Here is a 26,108-nt window from a genome sequence, read left to right as displayed (position 1 = left end):
TTTCTTGCATAATACAGCTTTTGCATCCAAATAAATTTCTGTGATTTGGATCAAGGCTTGAATTGCAGTGATGCATGCACATGGATATGAATTGGATTCAATATGGGAACATGGCATTCCTACAGAAACTACTTGTTTTGTTATATTGTCAGCCACTGAGAGTCAGTGTGAGCACAGTGTGTTGAGGGAACTGGGATATGCAGAATTTGTGAAAACTGTAATTGAATTTTAATTCATTATTTATGAATTGAGGGCATCAACACTTATTCGGTCAACTGCAGCACTTTCAATAACCACTAGAGGGCAGCGTGACATAATGATATTGAAACTAGAGCTTGGACCTTTAAGGGTACAGACATCAGGCTTTATAATAACAAAGCTAAAATCACATTTTCTTTTTTCATTAGCAGCAGTGGCAATTAATAAACCATATTTACCCAAGTATTGCACTTAAGAGATAATTTCACCTTACAGTTTACACCACTTAACACTTCTACTTCACAATATTTCAGAGGTTATAACTGCAGGTTAAGATACCAGCATGGCAGGATTAACATGTTAGATTAATTTGCAACTAACACACACAGTGAACCTGGGGCTCTTGTGAAACTAGGTCCCTTGGGCAGATCTCTCTTTACACATCTGGTACAACAATGTTTTGAATGCAAGATTTTTTATTGTAGCAGGATATTTTCACACTCTTATTTTGTACAGTATTCGCACATGCAGTATTTCTCAATTGTGTGTCTTTGACTCCATTTCTGACTTGATCCAGACCTGCTGGTTCCTGACAGTAACCTACAAACTGGTTTGGACACATTCACTCTTTTACAGAGAAAGTAGAGTGGTAATTATAACTTCCATTTATGTCTAAATGGAAGAAGTGTATGCCTATACAAGAAAGATCACTTGTATAGGCATACACGTAAAAGGCATTTGTCTGTCGCAGACAGGTGAAGCAAAACAGGTCAGAGTATGCAAACAATATGACAGTGGTAGACTTTGGCTGTTTGTTAAAGCCAAAGTTGACCAACTTTGTTGAAGTTGGCACGTTCCAGTGAAACCTTTGGACTGTTTTCATGCTGTCTAGAATTAATGATATAAACTGTACAGTGTTAAATAATGACTGACTGTGCAACAGAAGAACTGAAAAGTTGGTTAAAGTTGGTTTGAGGCCCAAGTATAGATGAAATTGTTTGTAACAGCAGATGTCTGTGTGTGTGAGCCAGGCGGACATCCTTCCTGATTGTGCACAGGACGAGGACACACACACACCCAAAACATACACAGTGCACACCCATAATGTGCACACATTTTAATGTTACACAAGCAACTCAGTCAGTGAACATAATTAGAGACACATCATCATTCACACACAGAAAATAGTGAGTTATATGGCCTTTATCAGCCTCTGTTGGTAGTCAGTAGGAACTGCATCTACTGTGTACTGACAAATATTCACACATGCCTAAGTACAGTTCCTTGAATTAAAAATAAACAAAACAATTAATTTTAAAAAATGGTTTTAAATTAAATCAACTTTCCAAGCCACCTTTGAAATGCAGTAAATTAAGCAATTTTCTTCAGCAATTTTAAGTATTTGTTTTTTAAATACTAAACTTTATTACAGATAACCTATCAACTGTAAATCTAGATGTTTGCCCCTGGAATGACAGCTGTCAAAATCACCTTACTGGGCCTCCATTAAATCACTAAAGACGTGAGAGACATTAACAGTAGTTAACTTCAGTTTCAGTCATACAACAGCAGCAGTGAATGAAGCAAGCGAGTGATATTTACCAGGTGTACACTTCTCTGTAGTGTTGCTCTCTGGCATTTAGTGAGTTTAAGGAGTGTCTGTCTAAATCCTGTCAAGACTGCCCTGCTACAAAAGATTCAGAATAACATCCTCTCACTTGTGTAGGCCTAAAGTGTGTATCTGAAAGTTGTATGGTTATGGGAATATACTGAATTTAAATAAGTATTTTATCATATAACATATGCAGGACAGCCGCAAGTGAAAGTCTGTGAATGTTTAATGGTTGTGGTCAATAGAGACACGAAAGAATATGCAGCACTACTTTACATGAAAATATAATCAGAAAAGGTGAAGTGCAGTAGTGGGAGCATCATGATTTGGGGCTTTGCTGCTTCTGGGTCTGGACAGTTCAACGTCATTGAGGAAAAAATTTGTTTAGTTAGTTATCAAGGCATCTTGCAAGGTGACTGTACATCAGCTGAAGCTCAGTAGAAGCTGGATGATGCAGTGGGATAAATCTGCTACAGAACAACTTCAATCAAAGACTACCTCTTAGCCAAAGCAGTTCTGTGAGGAAGAATAGTCCAAATAAAATCCTCTTGCATGTTGTGCAGGTATGATCTCCAGGGCTACTGCTACTGGAAAAGCTTGTTTGAAGTTATTGCTGCCAGGGCAGGTTCGACAGGTTATCAAATACCAGGGTTCTTCAAAAAAACAGGGTTCTTCAAAAAACCAGGTAATTCAGCTGACATTAGATATGTTGAAGCTGAATGGTAAGCCACACCTCCCATTCACCTTCTTACCAGACGAGTAAAACTACATTCCCTGTTTGTTTTGCTTCCTACTGCCTACAGCTCATCAAATCAGGTTGACAGTCCAGTATCACATGGAACATCATGTACCTGTGATTGTAATAACAATACCCAGTTGCCCACTCCCAGACCCTACGGGGAGTACGCCTTCATACTACTACAAGTATTTTGTGAACAAATACTTGTTTCAGGAACTTAGGACTTTGGTCGATCATCTTTAAAAGGACTGTCTACCTGCCCGCACGATCTGGTGCATTTATTTAAGCGTGAATTTCCCCCAGAGTAATTTTTAATCTGCGCCTGCTTTGAGCAGCGGTGATGAATAAGGAGGCGGTATCGAGTGGGGCAGACCGGGCAGGTGGTACTGCACCGGGAGGAGCGCAGCAGCAGCAGCCGCCGCCGCCGCCGCCGCAGCTGACGTTGCCGACGCCGCTAGACCGCACAGCTGCTTGTTGTCATGGAGGAGCAAAGATGGCGGTCCTGGCCTATAGCCTGGGCAAACGCGAAATAAATCAACATTTTACCGTTAAAAATGCCAAATTAATATCGCTAGTAGTTGTTATTTTGCTCCTCGTGTTTCACACTGCTTCGCGGTATTATGGAGGTAAGAGGTCCCCTGTTTGCTAAACTTAATATTGATGCAGTCAAACACTTGACACAAGCTACTGCTAACGTTAGCCAGCTAGCTGTGCTGTACTTCTGTCTGTGGGTCAGTGCAGTACCGTTATCCAATGTTGCTTTTTACAAGGTGATACATACAGGGTGTAAGCTTTACATTGGGCAGACAAATGATTGCATTTAGTGAATTGACTAACAGCAGCCGCATAAACTCATATCGGCTTTGGCTAGCTGGATCAAGCTAACACTGCATTTAGCTGTGTTTACATGCTCCTGACAGCACACGCTTCATCACTGATGGGGAAGCCGTGTGTAGGGTGATGTAGCTAATAATTGACATAACAAGGTTTATAGTATTAGAAAGTCAGTCCCGTTTACATTAGCAGTAGTGGTCAGTTTGTTAAATTGCCAAACAAATGCTAAGCTATCCATTAAAGCGTAATGAAATGAAATGCGGTGTTGTGGCGCTAACAACTGATGTTAACAAACGGTAGCCTTAGTGATTTTGACCAGTATTGTAGCAGCCTGCTTTCTGTCTCAGATTTTTCAAGTTTGAAGTTAGCATTGGCTTGTCGGGTAAGGATTAGGTAGCTTCAAAGGCGTACTGGACTAAACACTCAATTTTCAGGTGTAAAGGGTTGGATCCATTATGCATATCCCGCACCTCAAAGGCAGACAATGACAGCGATGGCAGAAAGCCCAGAACTGGACTGTAAAGAAATATTAGAATGGCATACATCCACCTCCCAGCTGGGTTGTATAGAGTGGACGTTGTTCATGAAAAGGGATAGGAACCAGAGACCTCTGTGTACACACTGAGAGCAGCTGCTTTGGCTGGCGATGACACTAAAACGCCCTCGTCTCTCGCCAGCCTGCCGATCCTTCATGTTCGCCTATTTCTATGGATTGATTCAGTTGTAGATGGCTCTATTCATTTTGCACACAAGTGAATAGCTGGAGAGATTTATGGTTGAGCTAAATTGCTGATGACTTCATTTTGTACTGTGGCCCCTAGCAGAGACCTGTATTGTATCCTAGTCCTTTGACAGCACTGAATGAAAAGCCAGGGTACTATTGAGACAGCAAGTTTCAGTCATAGATACAGAGAAACTGTGGGTGAAAGCGATGGTAGTGTTTTTGTATGGTCTTACTGGTAGGTTCTCTGTGTCTTGCCTTCAGGCGGAGACTCATGTGAATGGCTGCTGTCGAGAGGACGTTACTTGGGGGAGAACGTTTGGCAGCCTTATGGCTGTATGATGCACAAATACAAAAGCATGTGAGTCACACTAACTGTGTAATGTTACTGTATATACAATGGCAAGAAAAGGTAATGGAGTTATCTCCCTTTATGTATAAATTTGTCCTAAAATAGGGCCAGATCTTCATCTAACAATTAGGAATAAACACAGACTGTTTTAATTAATATTACACAGATCATTGTGTTGTTATTGTCAATACTGGAAACATCCTTCAAACATTCACAGTGTAGGGTTGCAAAAAGTATGTGAACACTTCAGTTAATGGCATCAACAAAAGCTAAATGAAGTCAGGAGGAGGCCAACCTGGATTTTAGTCAATGAAACAAGATTGGAGGAGTGGGTTAGTGGTACTTTGACTCAAACATTTTGAGTTTGCTATTCACAAGAAGTATCTGCTGATATGAATTGTAACATTTATATTTATAAAATAAAATAAATCTTAGTGTTATGATCAGGAATTGTTGATTTGCCTAAAGCTGGAAAGGGTTACAGAGTCACCTCAAAGAGTATAGCTATTTGTCAGTCCACAATAGAGATGATTTAGTTCTGTGGCTACTCTCCTTAGAAGGCACAACACAGAATGCTCAGTGAGGTGACAAAGAACCTCACAGCTATAGGCGGAGAGGTTAGCATCTCTGAGTCTACTATGCACAAATCATGGTGCATGGTTACATGGAGCAGGTGGCAGGACACCACAGATGCAGCTGCTGCTCTCCCAAAAAAAGAGAAGAAATTTCACCTAAGATTTAACATAAGACCACACTGACACTCCACAATGTTATTGAATGGTCCAAAATTCCTCTGTTCTGATCTGCAGCTACTGGAAGAGCTTCTTTGGCATTATTGCTAGCAAGGCAGGTTCAACCTGTTACTGAATGCCAGGGTTAACTCACTTTTTCCACCAGCACTGTGAATGTTTGATGGGTGTGTTAAATAAAGACACAAAAGGTTATGATTGTTTGTGTGATGTTAGCTTAAGCACATTGTGTTTGTCTGTCTGTCCGTTCACATACTTTTTCTTGCCACTGTAAAATTTATGAGACAAATGCAAGTGTGTAACAGTGAAGGGTGAGGTGTGTGTGCATATTGGTCTGTAAGGCTGGATGGGTAACCTGATACAATACCATCATATGAACAGACAATGTGAATGTGTAATAAAATCCACTTTTAATTAAGTTACAGACGCCAATGAACAGCTCAGCACAGGAATGACTGCCATCTGCAGTTGTGAGGGTTTTCAGATTTCTCACCATCCTTCTTGTCTTACAGTGAAGCCAAAACCTGCCTTGCTGAAAAGCGGGTGGCCTTTGTTGGTGATTCACGAATCAGGCAGCTATTTTACTCCTTCATCAAAATTATTGACCCAGAGCGAAGAGAAGATGGAAACAAGGTAAATATGAGAAACAGCACCATGTGAACCCAAGGGATTTTGTCAAGTGTTTTTTTTTTTTCAAACCACTTGACAAAACCCCCAAATGAGTGGACATACAACTGTATTCTGGCTGATCCATTTAAGATTCCAACTAAAAATAGGCATTGAAGAGCACACAGAGAGGGAGAGCTGTCTGTATCAATCACACCAGCTGTAGAAAGAGAGCTGCTTGTGTCTTCTGTAAGATTTTTTTTTTCCTCGTACACTTCCGCTGGCTGATAATGGCTATGTGGGGATATTGTCTCAAACGTTTCCTGACAGGAAAACTCAAAATAATCCTCTTCTTCCTTGGCTTTGCAGTACTCTGCTCTGATTATTTACCAGAATGACAACCTACAAAATGTTGACCTGAAAAATCACTCACTGCCATTTACATAGCCAAATCTGAAAGTGTTGTAACATGATCATCCTCCTGTGACTTGCTATTCTAAAGCCTGATACTGAATTTCAACCTGTTGCCTTAATGTGAGAAATGGCCCTACTGATCTTTTTTCCATCAAAAGTCCATATAGATTTGATTTCATGGAAGTTTCTTGAGGCCATCAGACTCCAAAAACTCAAACAAAAAAAATGCAGCACTGGAATGCATGGGCAATTACAGTCACAACTATTTTGGTCTAATCTTAAACTAGGAAAAAAGACAAACACTATTGCCTAACAGACTTTCTTTCTCTCTGTAACCATGTAACATCTGAAGCACGAGGACATTGCCTTTGAAGAAAAGAGTTCCTCTGTGAATGTGGTGAGCTATTTCCAGATGTGATTTTATCTCCCGTTCGCTGTCTGTAAAAATACACTCTGATGACAGTGAAAAACATCTATGTCCTCTTTGTTTTTAGAAGTTCCTGTGGTATCCAGAGGCAAATAATTCAATGAAGGAGCGCCTGATATCATGGACACACGTGAGTGCAGATGTTAAGTCATGTTACTAACAAGTGGGGAGCATTGTTAATGACAGAAGTTTCGTAGACTTGAAATTGCCACAGTGGTTTAGTTGTGGATTTGCTGTTCTGACTGCAGCTTCTCTTATGTGGTGCAGGAAGCAGCTTCAGCAAAGCCCGATGTTGTCATTCTTGGAGCTGCCACAGTAAGTCGTACAACTAAGTGCTCACGCAATTCGTGTTTGACAAAAACAAGGCGTCGGCTGAATTATGTCAATCTTAATTTCATCAATCTGCTTACTACAGTGGTCCATCAAGCTGCACGGCGGCAGCAGCGAGGCTCTGCAGCAGTACAAAATCAACCTGACAGGCATTGCTGTGCATCTAGAGAAGCTGGCTGACAACGGGGAAGTCTACTGGGTGCTGCAAGGTAAACTCAACTTGTAGTAGAAGGCTCAAGATAAGAGTTTTGTATGATCGGCCATCTCACTCGGGGCTTTACTGCCTTTTCCCTTCACTACAGTAATTAGTCTGTCATGTGATTACTGCCCTCATGTCACATGGGATTAATGGTGGTTCAGAGCTTTGATTCTTAAGTGCTCACACATTCCAAGTTACTTCAAATCATCAGACACCACAAATAAGCTCTATGCCTGTATTGGTTGTTGGTGATTATTTTCATGTTATGAATACTGATATTGAATGCATGTACTTCAACAAACAGACAAATAAGAACAATAAAACTGTAGATGATTGGGTTCTTCAGGGTGTTTTAGGTGCCACATTATCTTCACTAAATCCCAGATTCCCAACTTTTCACCATTTTTGACTTTTGAATTTTGTCAATATTAACTTATCATATAAGCATCTTCTCAAATAAATCTTTTTTCCACACTGCACACAACCCCATCACACCCCTGCCCTGCAGACCCAGTAAATGAGGAAGCCTTGAGTGAGAGCAGGAAGATGATCACCAACCAACAGTTGGAGCTGTATAATGAAGCAGCGGCAGGCGTGCTCAACAACAGCAAGCGTAACCGGGTCAAGCTGATGGCTGCATCCCGTCAGGCGGCGTTCGAAACTATCGGCCAGTCAGACGATGGCCTGCACCTGCCTGAGAGCACCAGGAATGTGGTAGGTGGCATTTCTGTTTAGTTAAGATTGTTTTTTGACAGTTAAATGGTTCTTTTCAACATAGCTTTTAAAATTACCCACATCCTCCTCACCATCCTGTGTAATTCTCCTCTTAGGGGGCCATGGTCCTCATGAACTCTGTGTGCAACAAGATACTTAGACCCATAGACGGCTCCTGTTGCCAAACATTACCACCCCCTAACCTCCTCCAGAAGCTGTCAGCGGTTTTCTTCCTGGGCTCGGCCCTGACTCTCCTGGTCCTCCATGTTCTTGGCTATAACCACCACCGCCGACCCGTGCCCCCTGACGTGGAGAGCCTAGAGGAGAAGAAGCCAACGACTGCAGCTGTTCCCTTGGGCCCAAAGGCGCCCTTCCAGGCTCTCTGCCGGATGGGCATCATCATGGGCTATTTTTATCTTTGTGACAGAGCAGATGTGTTCATGAAAGAGCAGAAGTTCTACACTCACTCCACATTCTTCATACCTCTCATCTATATATTCGTCTTGGGAGTGTTTTACAGTGAGAACACCAAGGAGGTAAGACAGGGGGTTTTATTTAAACATAAAATTAAGTCCAGCGCATTTTCTCTTGGTGTTACAAAGATTAGTTTTTTTTCCTCACGTATGTCTTCTTGTGTGAATGTAGTTTGAAGCTCAAAGGTGAGCTTAGAGTTCAACAAACCTTTTAACTGCATGGAAATACAAATAAAAAAAGCCCTTCTTGAGTTTTTAGATAAGTAGAATAGTGACAGTGATAAATCTTGCTGTCTGTAATGATGCATATAGTTTAATTCAAGTTTCCTATCTGGTTCACAAGTTTACTTGTCTCCCACACAGACCAAATTACTCAACCGAGAGCAAACAGACGAATGGAAAGGCTGGATGCAGCTTGTCATCCTTATCTATCACATATCTGGTGCCAGCGCTGTGAGTTCAAAATACATTTACATCCTTCACAAACTCTTATGAGTAACCTTCTCTTAGGAGGAATATATTGATATTTGATATAAAAACATAATTTTTTTTTCCTGTTTTGTAGTTTGTTCCAGTGTACATGCATGTGCGAGTGCTGGTGGCAGCATACCTTTTTCAGACGGGCTATGGACACTTTTCCTTTTTCTGGCTCAAGGGAGACTTTGGACTGTATAGAGTGTGCCAGGTGAGGATATGGTCAGTTATACTTTAACCAGGATCTTGTAATGACTCAATGTCATAATGTACTGTATATATATATTTTAATTTGGCTTGAAATACCATCATATTGATATTGATGATAAAACAAATAACAGGTGTTTTGTTTGGACTTACCAAGTGTGAGTGAAGTGCTGTCACTGATTGTTTGTCTTTTCATTTTCATTCCACGGCAGGTGCTTTTCCGTCTAAACTTCCTGGTCTTGGTGCTGTGTGTGGTAATGGACAGACCCTACCAGTTCTATTACTTTGTTCCACTTGTCACCTTCTGGTTTGTCGTCATCTATGCCACGCTGGCCATGTGGCCTCAGATCCTTCAGAAGAAGGCCAACAGTAGGTGTCAGAGATACTGATGCAAGTTAAAGAAACTTATACCTGATTTGTTTCACTCACTTGCATCATAGTCCTGGACATTGTGAATCAGTACATGCGATTAACTAACCCTAATGGCTGTCCTCTTCTCTGGACAGGTAGTGGCATATGGCATCTTGGGATCTTGGCAAAGTTACTGGGCCTCTTGCTGTTCATATGCGTATTTGCCTTTTCACAGGTGCGTGAATTTAAACCGTTTTAATTTATCAGTAATGACAGTGACCTCACTTTAGTTCTGAGTCAAATCTTAAAAATGAAATTATCCCACAGGTTTTATATTGATTTAATGTGAAGGGTGTAAATGGTGATATATCAGTGTTATTTCTTTACACAGAACAATTTGAAAGAAATATAGCATACCTTCAAATACAAGAGTACTGTATTTTTTTAATAGTTTTTGTTGTCTAAATGAAGCAAAATGGATGAATATACGTTACAATTGTGAACTGGTGGTAATTTGTCATGGTTTTAGCTCAAATCATGGTATGATGCTTGTTTGAAAGCCCATGTAACATTCATGTTTTGGCCTTGTGACTCCAGGGTTTCTTTGAAAGTATTTTCTCCATGTGGCCCATCTCCAAGCTCTTTGAGCTGAACGGAAACATCCACGAGTGGTGGTTCAGATGGAAGCTGGACCGATTTGTAAGTCAAATGTGTTTCGCTTCAAATGCACCCAAGTTTAGCAGCCTTTGCATGAACACATTGGAAGTGTAATATGCAGCAGAGTACATAAGAAGCTTTTTCAAGTGGGACCAAATTTCCCAACTTTGTAAAAAATAGCTTTAATGTGGTAATGTTCTTTTACAGGCAGTCATACACGGCATGTTATTTGCCTTCATCTATCTGGTGCTTCAGAAGCGCCAGGTGCTGTCAGAGGGCAAAGGAGAGGCTCTCTTCTCTGCCAAGATTTCCAACCTGCTCCTCTTCCTCTCTGTCGTCTCTTTCATAGTAAGAATCTTCGTCTTATTGTAGTTAATGAACAAAATGCTCACGTGCAACAGCAGTTTAGGAGAGAATGGTTACACAGTGATGGGTGGATACTCACAAATGTCACAGCTGGTATCCGCCTTGACAACCACACCGGTTATGCTCTTACGTAGGTTCTTAGACTTTGCACATGTATTGAGATGTGCAGAATGTAACATGAACTCAGTATAGTGACAGTCTATTCATCTCACATAGGTAACACCTATCAGGTGGCTTATATGTAGCCCTGAGACAGCTTGCTGTTCTTTGTTGACTCCACCAAAGCAGTAAAGGATCACTTCTCTTTTTTTCCATTATTCTAGACTTACTCAATATGGGCCAGCAGCTGCAAAACCAAAACAGAATGCAATGAGATGCATCCTTACATCTCTGTGGTCCAGGTACAGTAATTATCTCTCCTCCTTTTCCCCTCTTTTCTTTCTTGTATGTAATGTTATCAGACCATGTGGATAATACTTTTGGTATTGTAATACTTTTGGCTTTTGTGAATGAGCGTCTGTATTAATTTTGGAGTTGTAATTCCTTTGGAGTTGCCTTGAGATGTTGTTATCCTAATTGCATGACAGGATAGCATGTGTGTAATAACAAGAGAGTTCTCTTCTTTAAAGGCTAAAGATAGCACTGGTATTATCTAGAGTCAATCCCTATTGGGAAACAGTTTGGAGTAGTGCAGTAGATAAGCTCACTGACAGTACAGTTGAGCTTTCTTCCCCTAAACTGAGATTTGAATGTCTCCTTGACTGAACTTTGAATGATGAGAATCTCATAATACACCCAGTGGGTCTTCATGCTCTGACTCTAGGAAATGTCATTGTTCTGTTTTGCTCACAGATTTTGGCCTTCATTCTCATCAGGAACATTCCTGGCTACGCCCGTTCTATATATAGCTCATTCTTTGCCTGGTTTGGAAAGATCTCTTTGGAGGTAAGATGGGCCTGGCAGGAGAATTACAATAAGATACTAAAAAAGAAATGTTTTTATAGCCCTGTATAAAATCTGCAATTGCAAACTGCTTTGCAAAGGGTGCCATAAAACAGTAAGACATGGGTAATCAGTAGAACCTACGATGAGAAAATGGTAATAAAAAGTGGAAGCAGCACTAATAAAATACCTGGAATAAACGTACAGTACAAATAATGATCAGACAGTAACTGACGAGCCTTACCAGCTCAAAGCAAAGCCCTAGGTTAAAAGGGAATTAGCACAAATTACATACCAACTACTGGACATGCGTTTGTCTCCCCCAGCTGTTCATATGCCAGTACCACATCTGGCTGGCTGCAGACACCAAGGGAATTTTAGTCCTGATTCCAGGAAACCCTTCGCTCAACATCATGGTCAGCACCTTCATCTTTGTTTGCGTGGCACATGAGATTTCCCTCATCACCAACGACCTGGCCCAGGTGGTCATCCCCAAAGACAGCGTGGCCCTGCTGAAGAGACTGGGGTGCCGTGGGACTCTTCAGTCTGGTTGTACTGCTGCTAACCAGGAGCAGCCAGACCACACCCGGCGCCTGATGGGATACCTCTTGATGTGGAAGGGGCATGACAGACTCCCTAAGCCCCTGTTGGAGACTGAAGTGAGGTACAGATCTGAGCCAGGAGCAGGCTCAGAGGTTTGAGGCTGCTGGTGGCCACAGGAGACAACCTCAGTAGTGACAACACAAGGAACCCTATTGAAGATCATTGGAGTCTCACCACTAGCCATGTTTGAGCGGAGTCTGTACTTTTTGACTGCTGTGAAAGTCGCACACTGAAGAAAAGAAGAACACCCACATAAGGGGGTATTGCTCCTTTTTCAGAGCAAAGTTCAAATTGCAAGAGAGGAAAAAAAAGAACAGTAATGTTTACATTACCTGGATTCAACAGAGGAGCAGAGGAGAAATTTGAAAAGGTGGAGGCCATTTCATTTCAAGACCTCAAGTTTGCTGTGTGCATTTTTTGCAGCATTGCTTCTATTTAGCCAAACACGAATAAGAAGTGTATTTCGTCACGTACAGTACTTCCTGTCATAACTTCAACCTGGAAAGGATCACTAGACACACACTCCGTCCACATGGCTGTAGCAGCTGAAGGTATTCTCACTCAGGTGGATCCATAACCCCACATATTCAGATATCTACTCTTTTAACGGTGAAATGTTGAATTGTGCTGCATTTTATTATCAGCATTACTTTGTACAGTATTTCTGGTGACTTCAAAATAGTGTTAGATATCTAAATATGCAAAATATGGACCAACAACTGGTTTGGGTGATCAAAAAAACTGACAAGACTCAATCTAAAAATTGGAGTGCAATTGTTAAAGTGTTGGATTACCCCTCGACATATTTTTGCTAATGTTTCTGTGAGTAATTTTAAAAATGTTTGTGCTGAAAGGTACCGTGGTCACCTGCTGTAGCTCTGAAATTCTATGTGGTATGTACAGTATTTAATGATTTAAATTAAGCTTATATTTTATACAATTTTTTTTGGCTTTGTTTTATTTGGTACTTTGCGCCCACGACTGCTGTTTGTGATGGAAGTTTTACATAGATTATTTTGTACCCATCCCAGCATCTCATTGATGATTACCTGCCTCAGAGACACAATGAGGAGGTTGAGCCTTTACAGTCTACCGCCTGTCTGTCTGATTAGCAACTCACTTCATAGTCTGTGTATATTTGTATGATAGAGTGAGAGATTTATTTTATACAACAGTGCTTCAGCAGTGTTTTTAGACCGTTATCCTTTCATTGTCATTAAAAACATGCCTCGTAGCTCTGTGGGGAAAATGCTGGGTTGCACATATTATTGTTCAATAGGGCTAGCAGCTGAATATACACCCTCCCTCTGCTGTCACAGCCAGTGAACCTTTTGGTCAGTGAGTGGGTGAATAAGTGATTTCTTAGACTGGATGCCTTTGAATATACAGCGTATAAATATATATATGTACACACATACAGTACATCTCCAGATGTACTTTGTCACATCTGTGATGTAGCCTGGGATCACAAACGTCCCTTCGTCATGCACTTTGCATCAGGGCCACATCAACATTTAAAGACAACTACTTGGTGGTGCACTGACTGGGCTGGGAAGACACGTTACTGTTGCTTAAAGGAACATGTGGGCAATGTCTCGTTGTCTATTTATCCTCACAGACATTTAAGAGAGATTAGGACTTTTATTTTAAGGCCTGCTTTTTTCCTTTCGTCTCTTAAGTGATACATGGTACTAGTGCAGATACTTCCTGCACTTTAGCACATTTTTATTGGGTGAATCAAATGTTTCGTGAAGATCAGTAGTCAGATAAGAAATGATAATATTGTATGATCCAAGCCGTATTGCATATGAACTTTGAGTTGCATATTTCATCTACCAAGGGGTAGTAAAAGATTGCAGGTGCCAGTTGTTTCCAACATGGTTATGTAGCTTCCCTTTTTGAAGAAAAAAATGTGGGTCCACAAAGAACGAACTCTTTCTTTACAGTGGAACAATTTGTCTGCAGCTTTACAGTTCAGGTTGTGTTCTCAAACTGTGTAAGAGCCAAGTAAATTTGTAATTTGTATAACCAGTCATCACCTCCTTGTATAGATGAGAATGGCATTTCCATGCTGCAATTTTCCTTTTATGTGTAAAGTTTACTTATGCGTTTTCTCGTCTATTACTTAAGAAAGGCTATAAATTTGGTAATTGTTTCAGGCCTTAATAGATCTCTTTGGTCATGTAAAAGCAACAACTATTTATACCCCTGTGCAGGGCCTCTTTGAAATATGTTACATGTAAATTTTTTGGTGATGTCTTCAAAAATGTGAAATGTATCCATATTATTTATAAATGCCTTTATTCTGTTGTACATTGTAATAATACCTTCAAGAAAAGTGCTGTTTTGGCTTCTTTTTCCATGTCACCTTCTATGTTATACATGACAAGTCTCTTGTTCATTATTGGGGCAAAGGTACTTGCAGTAAAAACAAAACTATTTTGAAATGTTTTATTGTCATCATGTGACACTTTACATATAATTAATAACACATGACAACTAGAGCTTTTCCATGTAAAACTCCCTTTTCGTCTCCAAGGTCCATTGTGCAAAGCAATTAGAAATACAAACGTCATAGTTAACAAATTTAATTAACATTTATACATATTCCAAAATATTCTAATGTATCTTTAAAATCAGCTAAGCTCTTTTGTTCTCTTTCACTCACTCTTCAAGGTGTAAGTGCATTTGGACAGTAAACTCTGTAAAGACACTTCTGAGGCATGCAGATTGGCACAAATGTTAGAGGAAAAAAAACAAATATATAGATATGGAAACAAAGGTTGCTCCAACACCGCTGTGTTCGGGTCACAAATTAAGGGCTTCGGCCACCTTTCGCTCTTCAGGAATACCATTTACCTGGAATAATTACAAAAATATATATATATATAAACTAAAACAGCATTAATTCTCTCTACATTAACTAACAAACAAACTGCAGTACCTACCTCCAGCCTTCGAAACGTTGACATGACATAATTATCTCCTTTTGTTAGCAGTAAACAGAGAGAGCAGCAGGTTAGTGCATTGTGCAGCTCACTGCCATGCACACAGGAGGGCGCTCACACACCAACACCAGAGTTAGCTGTCTGTTTTGCAAAGGGGCTGACACACCACTACAGAAGTGAAGCTATCATGCCTGATTTCTTGTGCTGCCCCAGCAAAATGATTACCTCTCAATAATCTCTCTCCAACTCAATTAAGTCCAGATGCTTGTTGGTTTTTTAGTTTTAGAGTGAGTCAAACTGAGGAAAGTAACTATATGGCCAAAACGGTGACATACTGTTAATCCCAATACAGAGTCAATGTATTCAAGTCATTTTACTGTGAAGCTAATGTGGTTAAATCTGCAGGGAGACATGCTTCACTGCACTTGACATCCTGACAAACATTAGGCAGGAAACAATCTATATTTATGAGAACTTGAAGCAAAAACTTCTTAGAATGACAGATGTTGAGCCATGTGCAAACGTTATACAATAACATTTTAAAGTGGATTATGTGAATGTTGTACTGACATCTACTCCTGTATGTAAGTCAACCATGTAGCAGCATCTTTATTAGTCTTTTTAAGCAGATACAGTGAAGCAGACTGTTAGACTAGAGTTCAAAAGCTGGAGGTAGCACTAACCTGATGGCCGTTGCTGTGGTATTGTAATCTGATTTTGCAGGTTCCTGAAATCATAAACAATGACATTATGGTGAACGGACATTCACATACAAGAGCCTTTTAGTATCATGTGAAAGTGTGTTGTGCTTGAATTTTTTCAGTATCAAGCCTATTAGTAAAAATCATGGGACAGCTTGAACCTCTTAAGCTGCAGTTATATTTTCCACAGGCCTGACTTGCTTGCTTAGACGATAATGGTGTTGTTTTCGACTTACTACCTTACCTGCTAATGAACATGTGTGTGTATATGTATATGTATATATATATATATGTGTGTGTGTGTGTGTGTGTGTGTGTGTGTGTGTGTGTGTGCGCGTGTGCGTGCGCCAGCCCGCCCGCCTGCCCGCTTGCTTGCTTGCTTGCTTGCTTGCTTCTTTCTCATGTGAATGTTACCCTGTGTGTTTCCCTTCACCAAATCCCGCCACTCACGTCTGTGTCTGCATGAGGGGCATGCTGGTGGTCTCGTAGTTGTCCGGGTGGATGGGTGGCACCACCTCGCCACTGACCGGGTTGAAGACGGGCAAGGTGGAGAGTGGCCAGGAGATCTCGCGGTTCTTAGACATGCTCCGCAGCTCCTTGGTGGACTTCTGGATGGAGCTGTGGTGAACCAGCTGGATGCTGGAGGGGCGAGAGGCAGTGACATTAACGTGCGCTTGTGATAGCGTCATGTCTGGCGGAGTTCATTTTGTCTCATCCCATGTGCAATGTTTTTTATTTACTGAAAGATACTTAACATATTTGAATATGCCGGCAAACCTGCGATCCATTCACGCATGCAGAAACAGAAATCACTGACCCTCATCTATCACTGTGCCTGACTTATGCTGCAAGATACATTCTTAATCTTCAAGACTTGAGACAAGAGCAAGAGCAAGAATCCCCTTCATCTGGTCATTTAAGTTTTTGAGCAGCCCATTGAATGAATGGATGTCAACACACAGATGAGCATATGAATGGTTATGAGAAAGCCATCAGTGACAACATAGATGACAAAACTGCAAACCAAAGAAAGAAGAGAAGGGAGGGGGGGCAGAAACAGACCCAAAATAAAGAAAAACACAGGAGAGGTAAAACACTTACTCTGGTGTTTGCATGTTTCTTTTTTCCCTAGAAACAAAACAAAATGGATGAATTAAATACTAATATTAATAGTTAAAGAGACATCTACACACAAGTGAATGGACTGTTGGGTGAAGACAGTGTGGAAATGCTGATGGGGGTGTGGGAACATTGCGTGAATGAGGAGGAAGAGTGGGGGGGGGGCACGTCTCTCCCAGCCTGTAAATGATGGAGAATGATGAAAGGATTTATCATGGATGAATGATCATCGATGTCATGGCGTTGCTTCAAAACATCAAGATGCACATGACAACACTGACAAAAACATGTGACAGAAATTTATGGGGAACTTAATATATGTGGACCGTACAACTGGATGGTAATGACAAGCTGCGATTCCAATCCAGATTTCTGCCAAATGCCCTGCACTATGTTCCCTGTCTCTTGTATTGATACTTTAGGAACACTTTCACTGCTTTCCTCAAATGTTTTTTGTTTTTTTTTTGTGGTGGGGGTGTTTGGTGCAATATTTGCATAAAAATATAAGACCGAGCACACTTACACCCCTTCCCGTCGGCAGCACATAGTGTAGCCGAGGATGAAGAAGAGGACTAGTGCCACGGCGGAGGGAACAGCCAGCGTGATGAGGAAGTCAGAGAAGTAGTCCCGGCTCTTCAGAGACTCAGAGGGCGGGTTGTAGTCCCCAAATTCAGGGAGGATCCCTGTGCCTGGGTCAGGACGGGTAATGTACACTGGGACTACTTTGTTGATGTCAACCTAAGTAAATGAGCAAGAGTTAATTCAGCGCTTGTGTGAACTGATGAAGCTGTTTCAGTGAGCGTAATGTTTATTCAACAACAGCAATTAGTCAAAAACAATGCTTGTGTAGCACAAGCTGCAATTTTTCAATCCAAGCAAATCCCTACAAGGGAAACCTCACCAGGGAAATTTTACACCAGTCGATGTGAAACTGAGCTCTGAACTTCTTGTCACAGCTGATGACAGGCTCCATCTCCTGACTGCAAGCGCAGCTGGTTATGTGGGCTTTCCACCTCCCGCAGGCACGATGAGAAGGGAACATCAGCGCCAACCATCACATACACTCTGGGGAGAGGAGGAGACAGTGTAATATAGAAAGAAGAGAAGAGGAAAGAAGAGAAGAGAAGATGGGGACATGTTCATGCTGGAGTGTTCCTCCTAGATGCTTTCATCTTCCAAAACGTCAGCATTAATCTTTGATGCACAACTTATGGCACTTCATGTGGGCTATTCCCCTCTGAATGAAACCAACTGACAGTGTCTGTCAGTGCTGACGGCCAAGTGTACTCATCTAATTCACAGCAAACTGAGGATCCCCAAGGCCCCAATTAAATAAAATGTCAGCATGCTGTGAGTGGGCTGAAAATATATGCAATTTTGTTTGATTGAGAGAGGTGAAGAGGTCGTCAATGGAGAGAATCTTTAAGAGGGTTAATACTCATGCTTTTATGTGTAAATCACTTAATTTAGTTTTTAAAATACGAGCAAACTGGGAAGCAAGTACAGAGCTAAGCCTTATCCCTGTGAAGAAAAACCTCTCCGTCAGGTATGAAAAGCACTCCAAGTATTTACACCTGTACACTAAAATTCAAACCAGGTCCAGTTCTCCCTCCAAAATCCTCACCCTTCTTTGAGGTTATTGATGGGCAGGGGCACACGGCCACCACGGTCCAGTGCTGAGGTGATGTTGATGGCGTTGAGGCGCTCAGGCTGCCAGACGTTCTTCACCGCTCCGAGGAAGTCCCCCAGCACCTCGCTGGCCAGCATCTCCTCCACGTTCATGTTTTTGATGTAAAACTCCGCCTGGTAGGGCAAAGGGAACTCTGTGCAAAGGGAAGAAGAAGCGAGATTTAGATAAAGAGGCTAAAAAGGGTGAAAGGCAGAAAGGTGAGGTGGGAGAGAAAACAGGAGGGGAGCTAAAAAAGGTAGACCGTTAGAATCCATAAACGGGAGAAAGGAGCGATGATGCCGTGGTGTTCTGCTGACCAAGACATCATTATTACTGCCGTATAAGTGACACTGATTTCACCAGTCTGTCAGACTGACGCTGGTGTTTCTGCTCTGCTCTGTTATGACTTGGCCTCCTTCTGGGGCCAGATGGCCAATGACATCACAGCATAGAGGAAGTGATGTCACGTCAGTGCCGCGAACATCTGCTGTGCGTTCACCTGACTCAGTTCATATTGTACTGCATGTACTGTGACTGGTCAACAAGCCAGTGTGCTAACATACAGACGCACAGATGTCAGATGTACAGGAATGGCTGCTTCCTACAGACAGTGTAATAATTTAGAACTGTAACATTTCAACACAGAACTGCATCACAGAATACTGATTTATCATGGCTGACCTTAAGTTACGAAAGATCAGTGTCAGATGCATCTTTTACTTCAACGAAGTGATTCTGACTGTCAACAAAATAATACCACACCAAGGTTCATTTAGTAGCTATTCTAGAGCTTTATACTGTATGAATACATACTACATTATAGCTCTTGGTAAGATCAATACAATATGTAGTTTTTCTCTGGTAATGACTGATTCGTTCTGGTTGACAAAAGTAATCAAAGGCTACACTTTCTCCTCAGGGAAGTCCATTACTCTGTTCAAGTACTAAATGTGCGCTCAGGATTTAATCAGAGATGTTGCAAAGTCTGACCTCTGTTTGCTCTAAGCTCTCATACTGGCGCCTCTTACCTTCTGTGGCCATGATGTTTATGACCAAGTTGTGCCGTGCTGTCTCAAAAGTGCGTCTGTTATAGGCAGTAATCTGCAACACAGAGGGGTGAAAGTTTAAGCCCAGATCAGTGGAGCTTATATGGCAGCAGTCCTCTGGACAAGGCTGAGCTAGATACACTACGCAGGCTCTGTCCCCCAACTGAGACCCCCGTATAGAGGCACATGTGCTCCACTGGGAACGTTAAGCCTTTTGGGAAAAGAATTTCTACAGTAGCTTATGGGGGACAAAGAAAGCATATAAAGACATAATGGAATTTAAGTCTGAAGACTCAGAGCATAACATTGTACCATGCTACAACTGCATGCACACAAATCAGCTAAGCTCAGTAAAATCAATTCTAATGTGTCTACTTCCATTTAAATGACTGAACACAATGTATTCTTTTAAATCTAATGCCTTCATCTCGTTCAGCATTTTATCATAAAAGCATAATTCCCTTTCCTTCCTTGCAAGCAATTACTTCATCTCCACCCTTTTCACTTTGAAAGGGGTCGAGCCACCCACCTCTATGACGGTGGGCTTGCCAACGTGTTCTGCGGTGGGGGAACCATAGAGCACTCCGTCGCTGTGCGGCGTCCTCTGGATGTAACGCAGCCAGCCTGGCCTGTCGGGGTAGCCCATCAGGTTGGTGTTGAAAGTGATCGGGTCGTTGCTTGCATCACCTGGAGGCACAGCAGTTTAATGAAGGTTGCCCAAATGTTCTGTCATGGGTCACAACCAATTCAGTAATGTACATTTAGACCCATTAGCTGAATTGTGGAAGTTTTGCCAGCAGGAGCTAAGCATTTTCTATTTGTGAAATATGATGAATTAATAATGTACTATAGTATTTACACTTTATACGAGTAAAAATGTTTTAATTACATTTTAGTAATCAAACATCTATCTTTATTAACTACTATAAAAAAGTGGTAAAAATGGAGCTATAATGCATTTGTACCTGATTTTGGGTAGGGAGGAAACTCTCCTTTGAAGTACTCTCTCTCCAGAACATGGACAAACAGCACTCCCGCAGATGGGTAGACGTTACGGTCTGCATGAGACCTCGACAAGATGGTGACCACTGAAAAGCAGATTTCAAACAAACACAGGAAATTAGCTCCTAAGAGACGAACATTTCCGATTCTGCGTGTGTGTGTGTGTGTGTGTGTGTGTGTGTGTTATTCATCATTAATGACCTGCCAACAGCACTAATTAGAAAAGAGCAGAAGGTGTTAATTGAAGTGGAAACAAATAAAGCAAACGCTGGGGTCACTGGTGCTAGCTAGACTACTTCACACTTTGAGAATCAATCATGTTCAGAATGATAGATTTGTCTGCTTTTCTTGCCTGGCCACTGCATTCTTATGAAGGTAAAAACAAAGCTTGCAGTCAGCCAAGCATAAAGGCAAAAACTCAGGTTATTAGCTGAAGGAAACACTATAACTTTGTATATAGGATGATAAGTTGTTAAGTCAATACATTTCAGTAGCAAGTAGCTGAGGTAAAGCAGAGTGAAAGCAGCAGTAATGAGCGTCACTCAGACTCACACAAACTGTACTGAGTTGTTTTCATGCCCTCCTCCCATTCTGCTGCTATTATGCTCTCTTGTTTGGCCCCACTCCATTTTAAACACAAATGTTTAGTCTTTATTTGTGAAGGGCATCGCTTGGAAAATGGCAGCCCCCTTGACGAAAAGTTTACACAATCTAAGACCGGAGGTGCTTTAACCAGCTCTCTCCCTCCTTTTTTTTTTGCATCTCTCTCTTTCAGCAACTCGCCCTCTCTTGCTCATTCGTCGTCTTTCAAGCTCTCTACATTTTTCTGCTACATTTTTCTCTTCTCACTTTTTTTTGCCCCCCTTCTCTCTCCCTCTCTTCCTCTTTCTCTCTCTCTCTCTCTCCCTTGGTGGGTGGGCACTCAATTTTTAATCGCCATGGGAGACTGAGTGTACAAGGAAGAAGAGGGGGAAGGAGGAGGAGGAAGGGGAGCAAGAGAGGGAGAGAAAACTGGAGATTTGTGTCATGAAGTACAAAAGAGGGAGAGAAAGAGAGTTTGAATTGCTCTCGCCTGCAGACATACAACTCCACAGACGCATTAAGCAGCTAGAGGAAGGCAGCGGAGAGCTGCGAGCCTTTATGTGCCTTCCCTCCCCTTATCAAACCAACACAATCTACACCACTATCATCAGCACCACAAAATGAAGTGGATCTCTACGTCTGCGCTGTAAGCCCCCCCCCGAACAGAAGTTGATTTCCAAGGAGTGTCTCTGCTGAAGAGAGTAATAGAGCAGGATTTACATTTTAATCCGGGTCCACGATAGAGGAAGTCAGTATGTGATCTTTGCTTGTTAAGCATTATCTATTACCAGGGTGCACAAAGGGGTTAAAGAAGATTATGTGGCACAGTAAAGCTCCAGATTATTAAGGGAGTCCACATCTACAAGGCCAAATTGCCTAACTGCAGTCTAAGTGCACTGATGAGTGATGGAGGAGTGAAGTTATAAAACGGTCCCATATGTATGTTAACTGGGCTACATCTGGGCTACATCTGTGGTGACAAACAGAGACACTGAAGTGGCCATATGCCCTAATGTCCCCGAGGGCCTGGTCACAGCTAGATACAATCAATAGTATTTAGCGGCCACTAAATGTTCCTTATAGAAACCTGAGGTTGCATCCACTACATCTCTTTCCAAGGACAGACTGAGGGAACCACCTGAGCATGACTAATCCGTGCGATAGCTCTCCTTGCTGCCTTTACTGCACCCCATGACATTAGGATCTAGGTTACTCAGAGACTAAGAATAAAACCTCAGTGACGACTTCAGTCGATCCACAAATCCCCACGCTGAATGCATCTCTCTTGGATTCTATTACCCAACGACCCATTGGGCCTCATCAATTCTTCACCGCACAAAAGAACCACAGTCGCTAAGTCCCAGTCAAGGTCAACTAGCGGCTATTCTGTTCTACTCAAAGAGACCAACTGGAGGTTGGTGTAAAACGTTGGTGACACGTCCACAGATGAGACAGGCCAGATGGCCTGGCCTCACCTAATCGGTCTGAGGAATAAGAAATGACCTATGGGATTTGAAATGTGTTTTAGTCGATCAACATTAAAGGTCTGATTCAGCAACAAACATTTAGGACCTAACACACACTCCTGGCTGCCTTATTTTAGCCAGTCTAGCTTACAGGTTCCTAGTGGACTGTGTGTCACCCTCACCTTTGATTGCAGTCAGGTGAATAAAGATCACTGACTAAGCTACACTGAGGCTCTGCTAATAGCATCAGATCTGCTTATTTGTGGTGAGCTGACTCTCTGCCAGGCCTTCTCGAGATGATGAACTGCCGTGCTCTTACTGTAGATAATACATCACCAATTAAAGGTTAATACTAAACTGTCCACTGCAGAGTAACCTGTCTGCTCCAGCTGCACGGAGACAGAGAGGAGCATTGTAGTGCACACAGTAAGCTACACTTTGACAATAATTGTCCTCACATCGACACTAGAATTATGAATATTATCTATAAATTACACATAATAACACACACACCGTTTTTGAAACTGAAACACCATAAGTCAACACTATATGACTAACAGGCCTTGCGGGGGGGGGGTATAAATGGCTAACCAGATTTTATGCTTTTCTGAGCTGACCTTGGACTGGCTGAAGTCTCAGGAGTGATGCTTTAGTTACAAACGCCACTGGCAACATGGAGAGAATAAACCACCCTTGTCCCTCTAATGGCTCTAACTAGCTGAAGCCTCTAGCTAGCTGAAGCCGAGACAACCGGGAGGGATGTCCTTTAGTTCTGTTGAATCGGCTTCGTACACGCATGTCGTCCAGGTCAGGAGGAACGCATGTGCTTCTTTGGTGTCTGATGGGGAAGCAAAGACAACAAGGATTGCTACTGTTTGGCTCTGGTATTCTGCCTGTGATGACTTTGAGCCTTGTTGTTCTAAGCACAGACCTGGAAGTGAAAGTAGCTGGTGTCACAACAAGCAGAGGGCGATGGCTAAGAACAAGAGTGGACACGAAACAGCCAGTTCAAGCTTTTGGCTGTTTATGAAGGTAAGCAAATTATTTATTTGTCGATTGTTGAGATGTTATGTGTAATCCACAGTGTTGAACCTGTGCCGTATGTTAAACAGAGGAAACAGACTTTTGACACACAGTTAATGATTTAGGATAACTTCTAATCCTAGCAAGGACAAGGTTTAGACAGAATTTAATTCAGTAAAATGCTGCTACAACAAAAGTAAGTGGACCAAGTCTATGAGACCGCAGACAATCGCAAACAATAATGGCGGTATTAATGGGGAACCAGTGGAGCATGTCACTGTGTTATGACTTGGGGGGAAGGGGGACAGCGGATCAACACATGAAGTGCACCACCGCACACACCCACTCACCATCTCTGTACAAGGTTGTTCTCTGCTTCAAGCCCATGGATCGCTCCATATGGACATTTCTCTCATGTAAAACGCTGTGTTTTGCATCATGGGCGAGCGCAAAGTAAACTATTGGATCAATGAATGAAAGCAATGAATGGATCAAGTGTGTCTCTCAAGGGCAGTCCGAACTACACATGAGGTTTCCAGTTTGTTTAGTATGCCTAGCTAAAATCAGTGTAGTCCAATAACATAAATCCTACCTTCATGGAGTTTAAGAGGAATAAAATAGATGGTAAAAACTACAATGAAATAAAACAGAATAAAGGCAAGAATAAAAAATATAGTGCAGTTACAGCGCAGTGAGACATGAATAAACAGTCCAAAATTTGACATAATAACAGGCAGAGGAAAACATAAAGGTTCTGAGCCTCAATTAAAAAGAACTCAAGTTTATTTCAGATGTGTGGTGCATGGAAACTGAACGCTGATTCCTCATGTTTTGTTTCAGCTCTCAGACAGTGAGGAACCCGTTACAGATCATAAATGTATTTTGACCTAAAGTAATGTGTCTCACTATCTTGGTCTTAGTGCTAAGCTAATAATAATAAACTTATAATAAGCTTCTGTTGTCTGAATGACTTTTTATAGAAACCGGTAAGGGCAGCATTACAATAGTCGAGCCTACTAAAGATTCAAGCGAAAGTACACAGATTAATCGATCGACATAAAATGAATTAGCAACTATACTGATAATCGATTATTGTTTCAGTCATTTTTTAAGCAGGAATGCCAAACATTTGGTGGTTACAGTAATTGTTCATGAGGATTTTCTCCTGTTCATGGCAGTTAACTAAATATCTTTGAGTTTTGGACAGGTCCTCATATAAAACAGCACATGTACTGTATCTCTCTGGGCTCTGAGAAATTATAATGGACAGTTATCATGATTTCATGACATTTTATGGGCTGAATTAATCAAGAAAATCATTAGCCAATTACTTGATACCTAAAGTAAACCTTTAATTCTTGAGTAAACAGTGGGCTGATTTTGTAATTGTCTCAGTGTGGATATCAAATTTCAGTCCACATAACTATACCAATATTTCTGGCTTGGTTTGTGGTCTGTATCATTAGGGATCCAAGGACATGTAACATTAAAAACTTCATGAAGGTTTGTTGCATTAAACTGCATTACTTTTAGACACCTAATAGCGTGGCAACTGAATGTATATTCTGGCTCCACACAATGTGTGTACAAGCAGCTGTAACTAATAGGATGCTGTCACTGTGAATGCAGTGTATTAATATGATCTCATCTATTCCCCACATGCAATTATGAATACGTTGAGCTGCTTAAATACCTAATTAGACATTCATAACACCTGGTGTATATATAAACACAGGCCTGCGTCAGGGGAAATAGGCGATTTTCCCAAAGGAAATTAAAGTTGACTGAACGACTGACAAGAACTAGCAAGACAACGTATAAGGTTAGCGTTATATTCCTCGCTAAAGCTGTAAGCTACTGTATAAAACACACGTTTTAGCTTCAATGCTGAGGCACTCCACCAGGATAACGGTACAGCTGTCTATTGTTAGCCATTTTTCCATATCTCCTCCTCAGCCGCTTGGAAAAAATGAGCAGAGCGGCTAAACAGCGGCAGGCTAACTGGCTAGCTAACTAGCACGGATACCGCATCTGAAAAGATAGAAGTCCCTGACATTTCCACGATTTCAATCGATACGTACCCGTGCCGAGCCACACCGCGACAGCTGCAGCGGACATGGTGCCCATCATCCTCGTAAATCTCACATGAAAATGGATGTTTTATCTAATTGCCACTGGATCTGACAGCCATAATAATAAGCATCCTGCAGCATTCCTCCTTCCTCCGCCTCCTTCCTTCACTGGAAACAGCACACAGGACCTCTCATTGGCTGAACATCTGGATGGAAAAAGATGGTTGTCTCGTAAAACGGGGAGCAAAAAACACGATGTGAATCAAAACTATGAGTGCCACGCCTTTGGCAAACGTTCCTGTGTGATGTTGTTGGGAGTTTGACAAGGATTACAATTTTGTCTGCCTGCATATCAAACTCAAGGAGTGTGTGTCTGCTTTTCTGTTGACTTGCCTGCGTCCTTGTCATCTAGGACAACATGAACATGCAGGTGTGATTTAATTTAAATGTAATTCTTCCACGAAATCCACTTCAGAACAACTTGCTTTTTCGCGTGATCAATATTAATGTCA

At 41.6% G+C, this 26,108-nt stretch overlaps 2 protein-coding genes across 2 annotated transcripts; one reads left to right on the top strand and one right to left on the bottom strand.

Annotated features, from left to right (window-relative positions):
* Nucleotides 1-2,612: 2,612 nt before the first annotated feature.
* casd1 (CAS1 domain containing 1) lies at nt 2,613-14,306 on the top strand. Its single transcript, XM_051065836.1, has 18 exons — nt 2,613-3,175; nt 4,369-4,465; nt 5,718-5,838; nt 6,578-6,622; nt 6,720-6,782; nt 6,920-6,967; nt 7,068-7,191; nt 7,690-7,895; nt 8,012-8,431; nt 8,732-8,821; nt 8,934-9,053; nt 9,262-9,422; nt 9,560-9,635; nt 9,998-10,099; nt 10,265-10,405; nt 10,747-10,824; nt 11,276-11,368; nt 11,692-14,306. Exons 1-18 carry the CDS (start codon nt 2,890-2,892, stop codon nt 12,064-12,066), a joined length of 2,646 nt encoding a protein of 881 aa, XP_050921793.1. The 5' UTR covers nt 2,613-2,889; the 3' UTR covers nt 12,067-14,306.
* A 99-nt stretch (nt 14,307-14,405) lies between these two features.
* Nucleotides 14,406-25,772, bottom strand: sgce (sarcoglycan, epsilon). Its single transcript, XM_018667097.2, is given in 13 exon segments — nt 14,406-14,827; nt 14,917-14,954; nt 15,600-15,643; nt 16,068-16,256; nt 16,719-16,745; nt 17,260-17,474; nt 17,638-17,721; nt 17,723-17,801; nt 18,361-18,559; nt 19,434-19,506; nt 19,981-20,138; nt 20,417-20,539; nt 25,606-25,772. Coding segments are annotated over 13 exon segments (1,329 nt in total). The 5' UTR covers nt 25,655-25,772; the 3' UTR covers nt 14,406-14,776.
* Between the last annotated feature and the right edge of the window lie 336 nt (nt 25,773-26,108).

Source organism: Lates calcarifer, linkage group LG3 (assembly GCF_001640805.2).
Source record: "Lates calcarifer isolate ASB-BC8 linkage group LG3, TLL_Latcal_v3, whole genome shotgun sequence".
Classification (NCBI taxonomy): Eukaryota; Metazoa; Chordata; class Actinopteri; family Centropomidae; genus Lates; species Lates calcarifer.
Note: the sequence above shows the minus strand (reverse complement) of the source record. Positions and strands in the feature narration are given on the sequence as shown.

Excerpts from the sequence above, each read along its gene's own strand:
- casd1 (XM_051065836.1), top strand. The coding sequence starts at position 2,890 with ATGAATAAGGAGGCGGTATCGAGTGGGGCAGACCGGGCAGGTGGTACT. Across the intron at positions 9,423-9,559 it reads CAGAAGAAGGCCAACAGTAG|TGGCATATGGCATCTTGGGA; the intron begins GTGTCAGAGATA and ends CTGGACAGGTAG. Across the intron at positions 10,100-10,264 it reads GATGGAAGCTGGACCGATTT|GCAGTCATACACGGCATGTT; the intron begins GTAAGTCAAATG and ends GTTCTTTTACAG.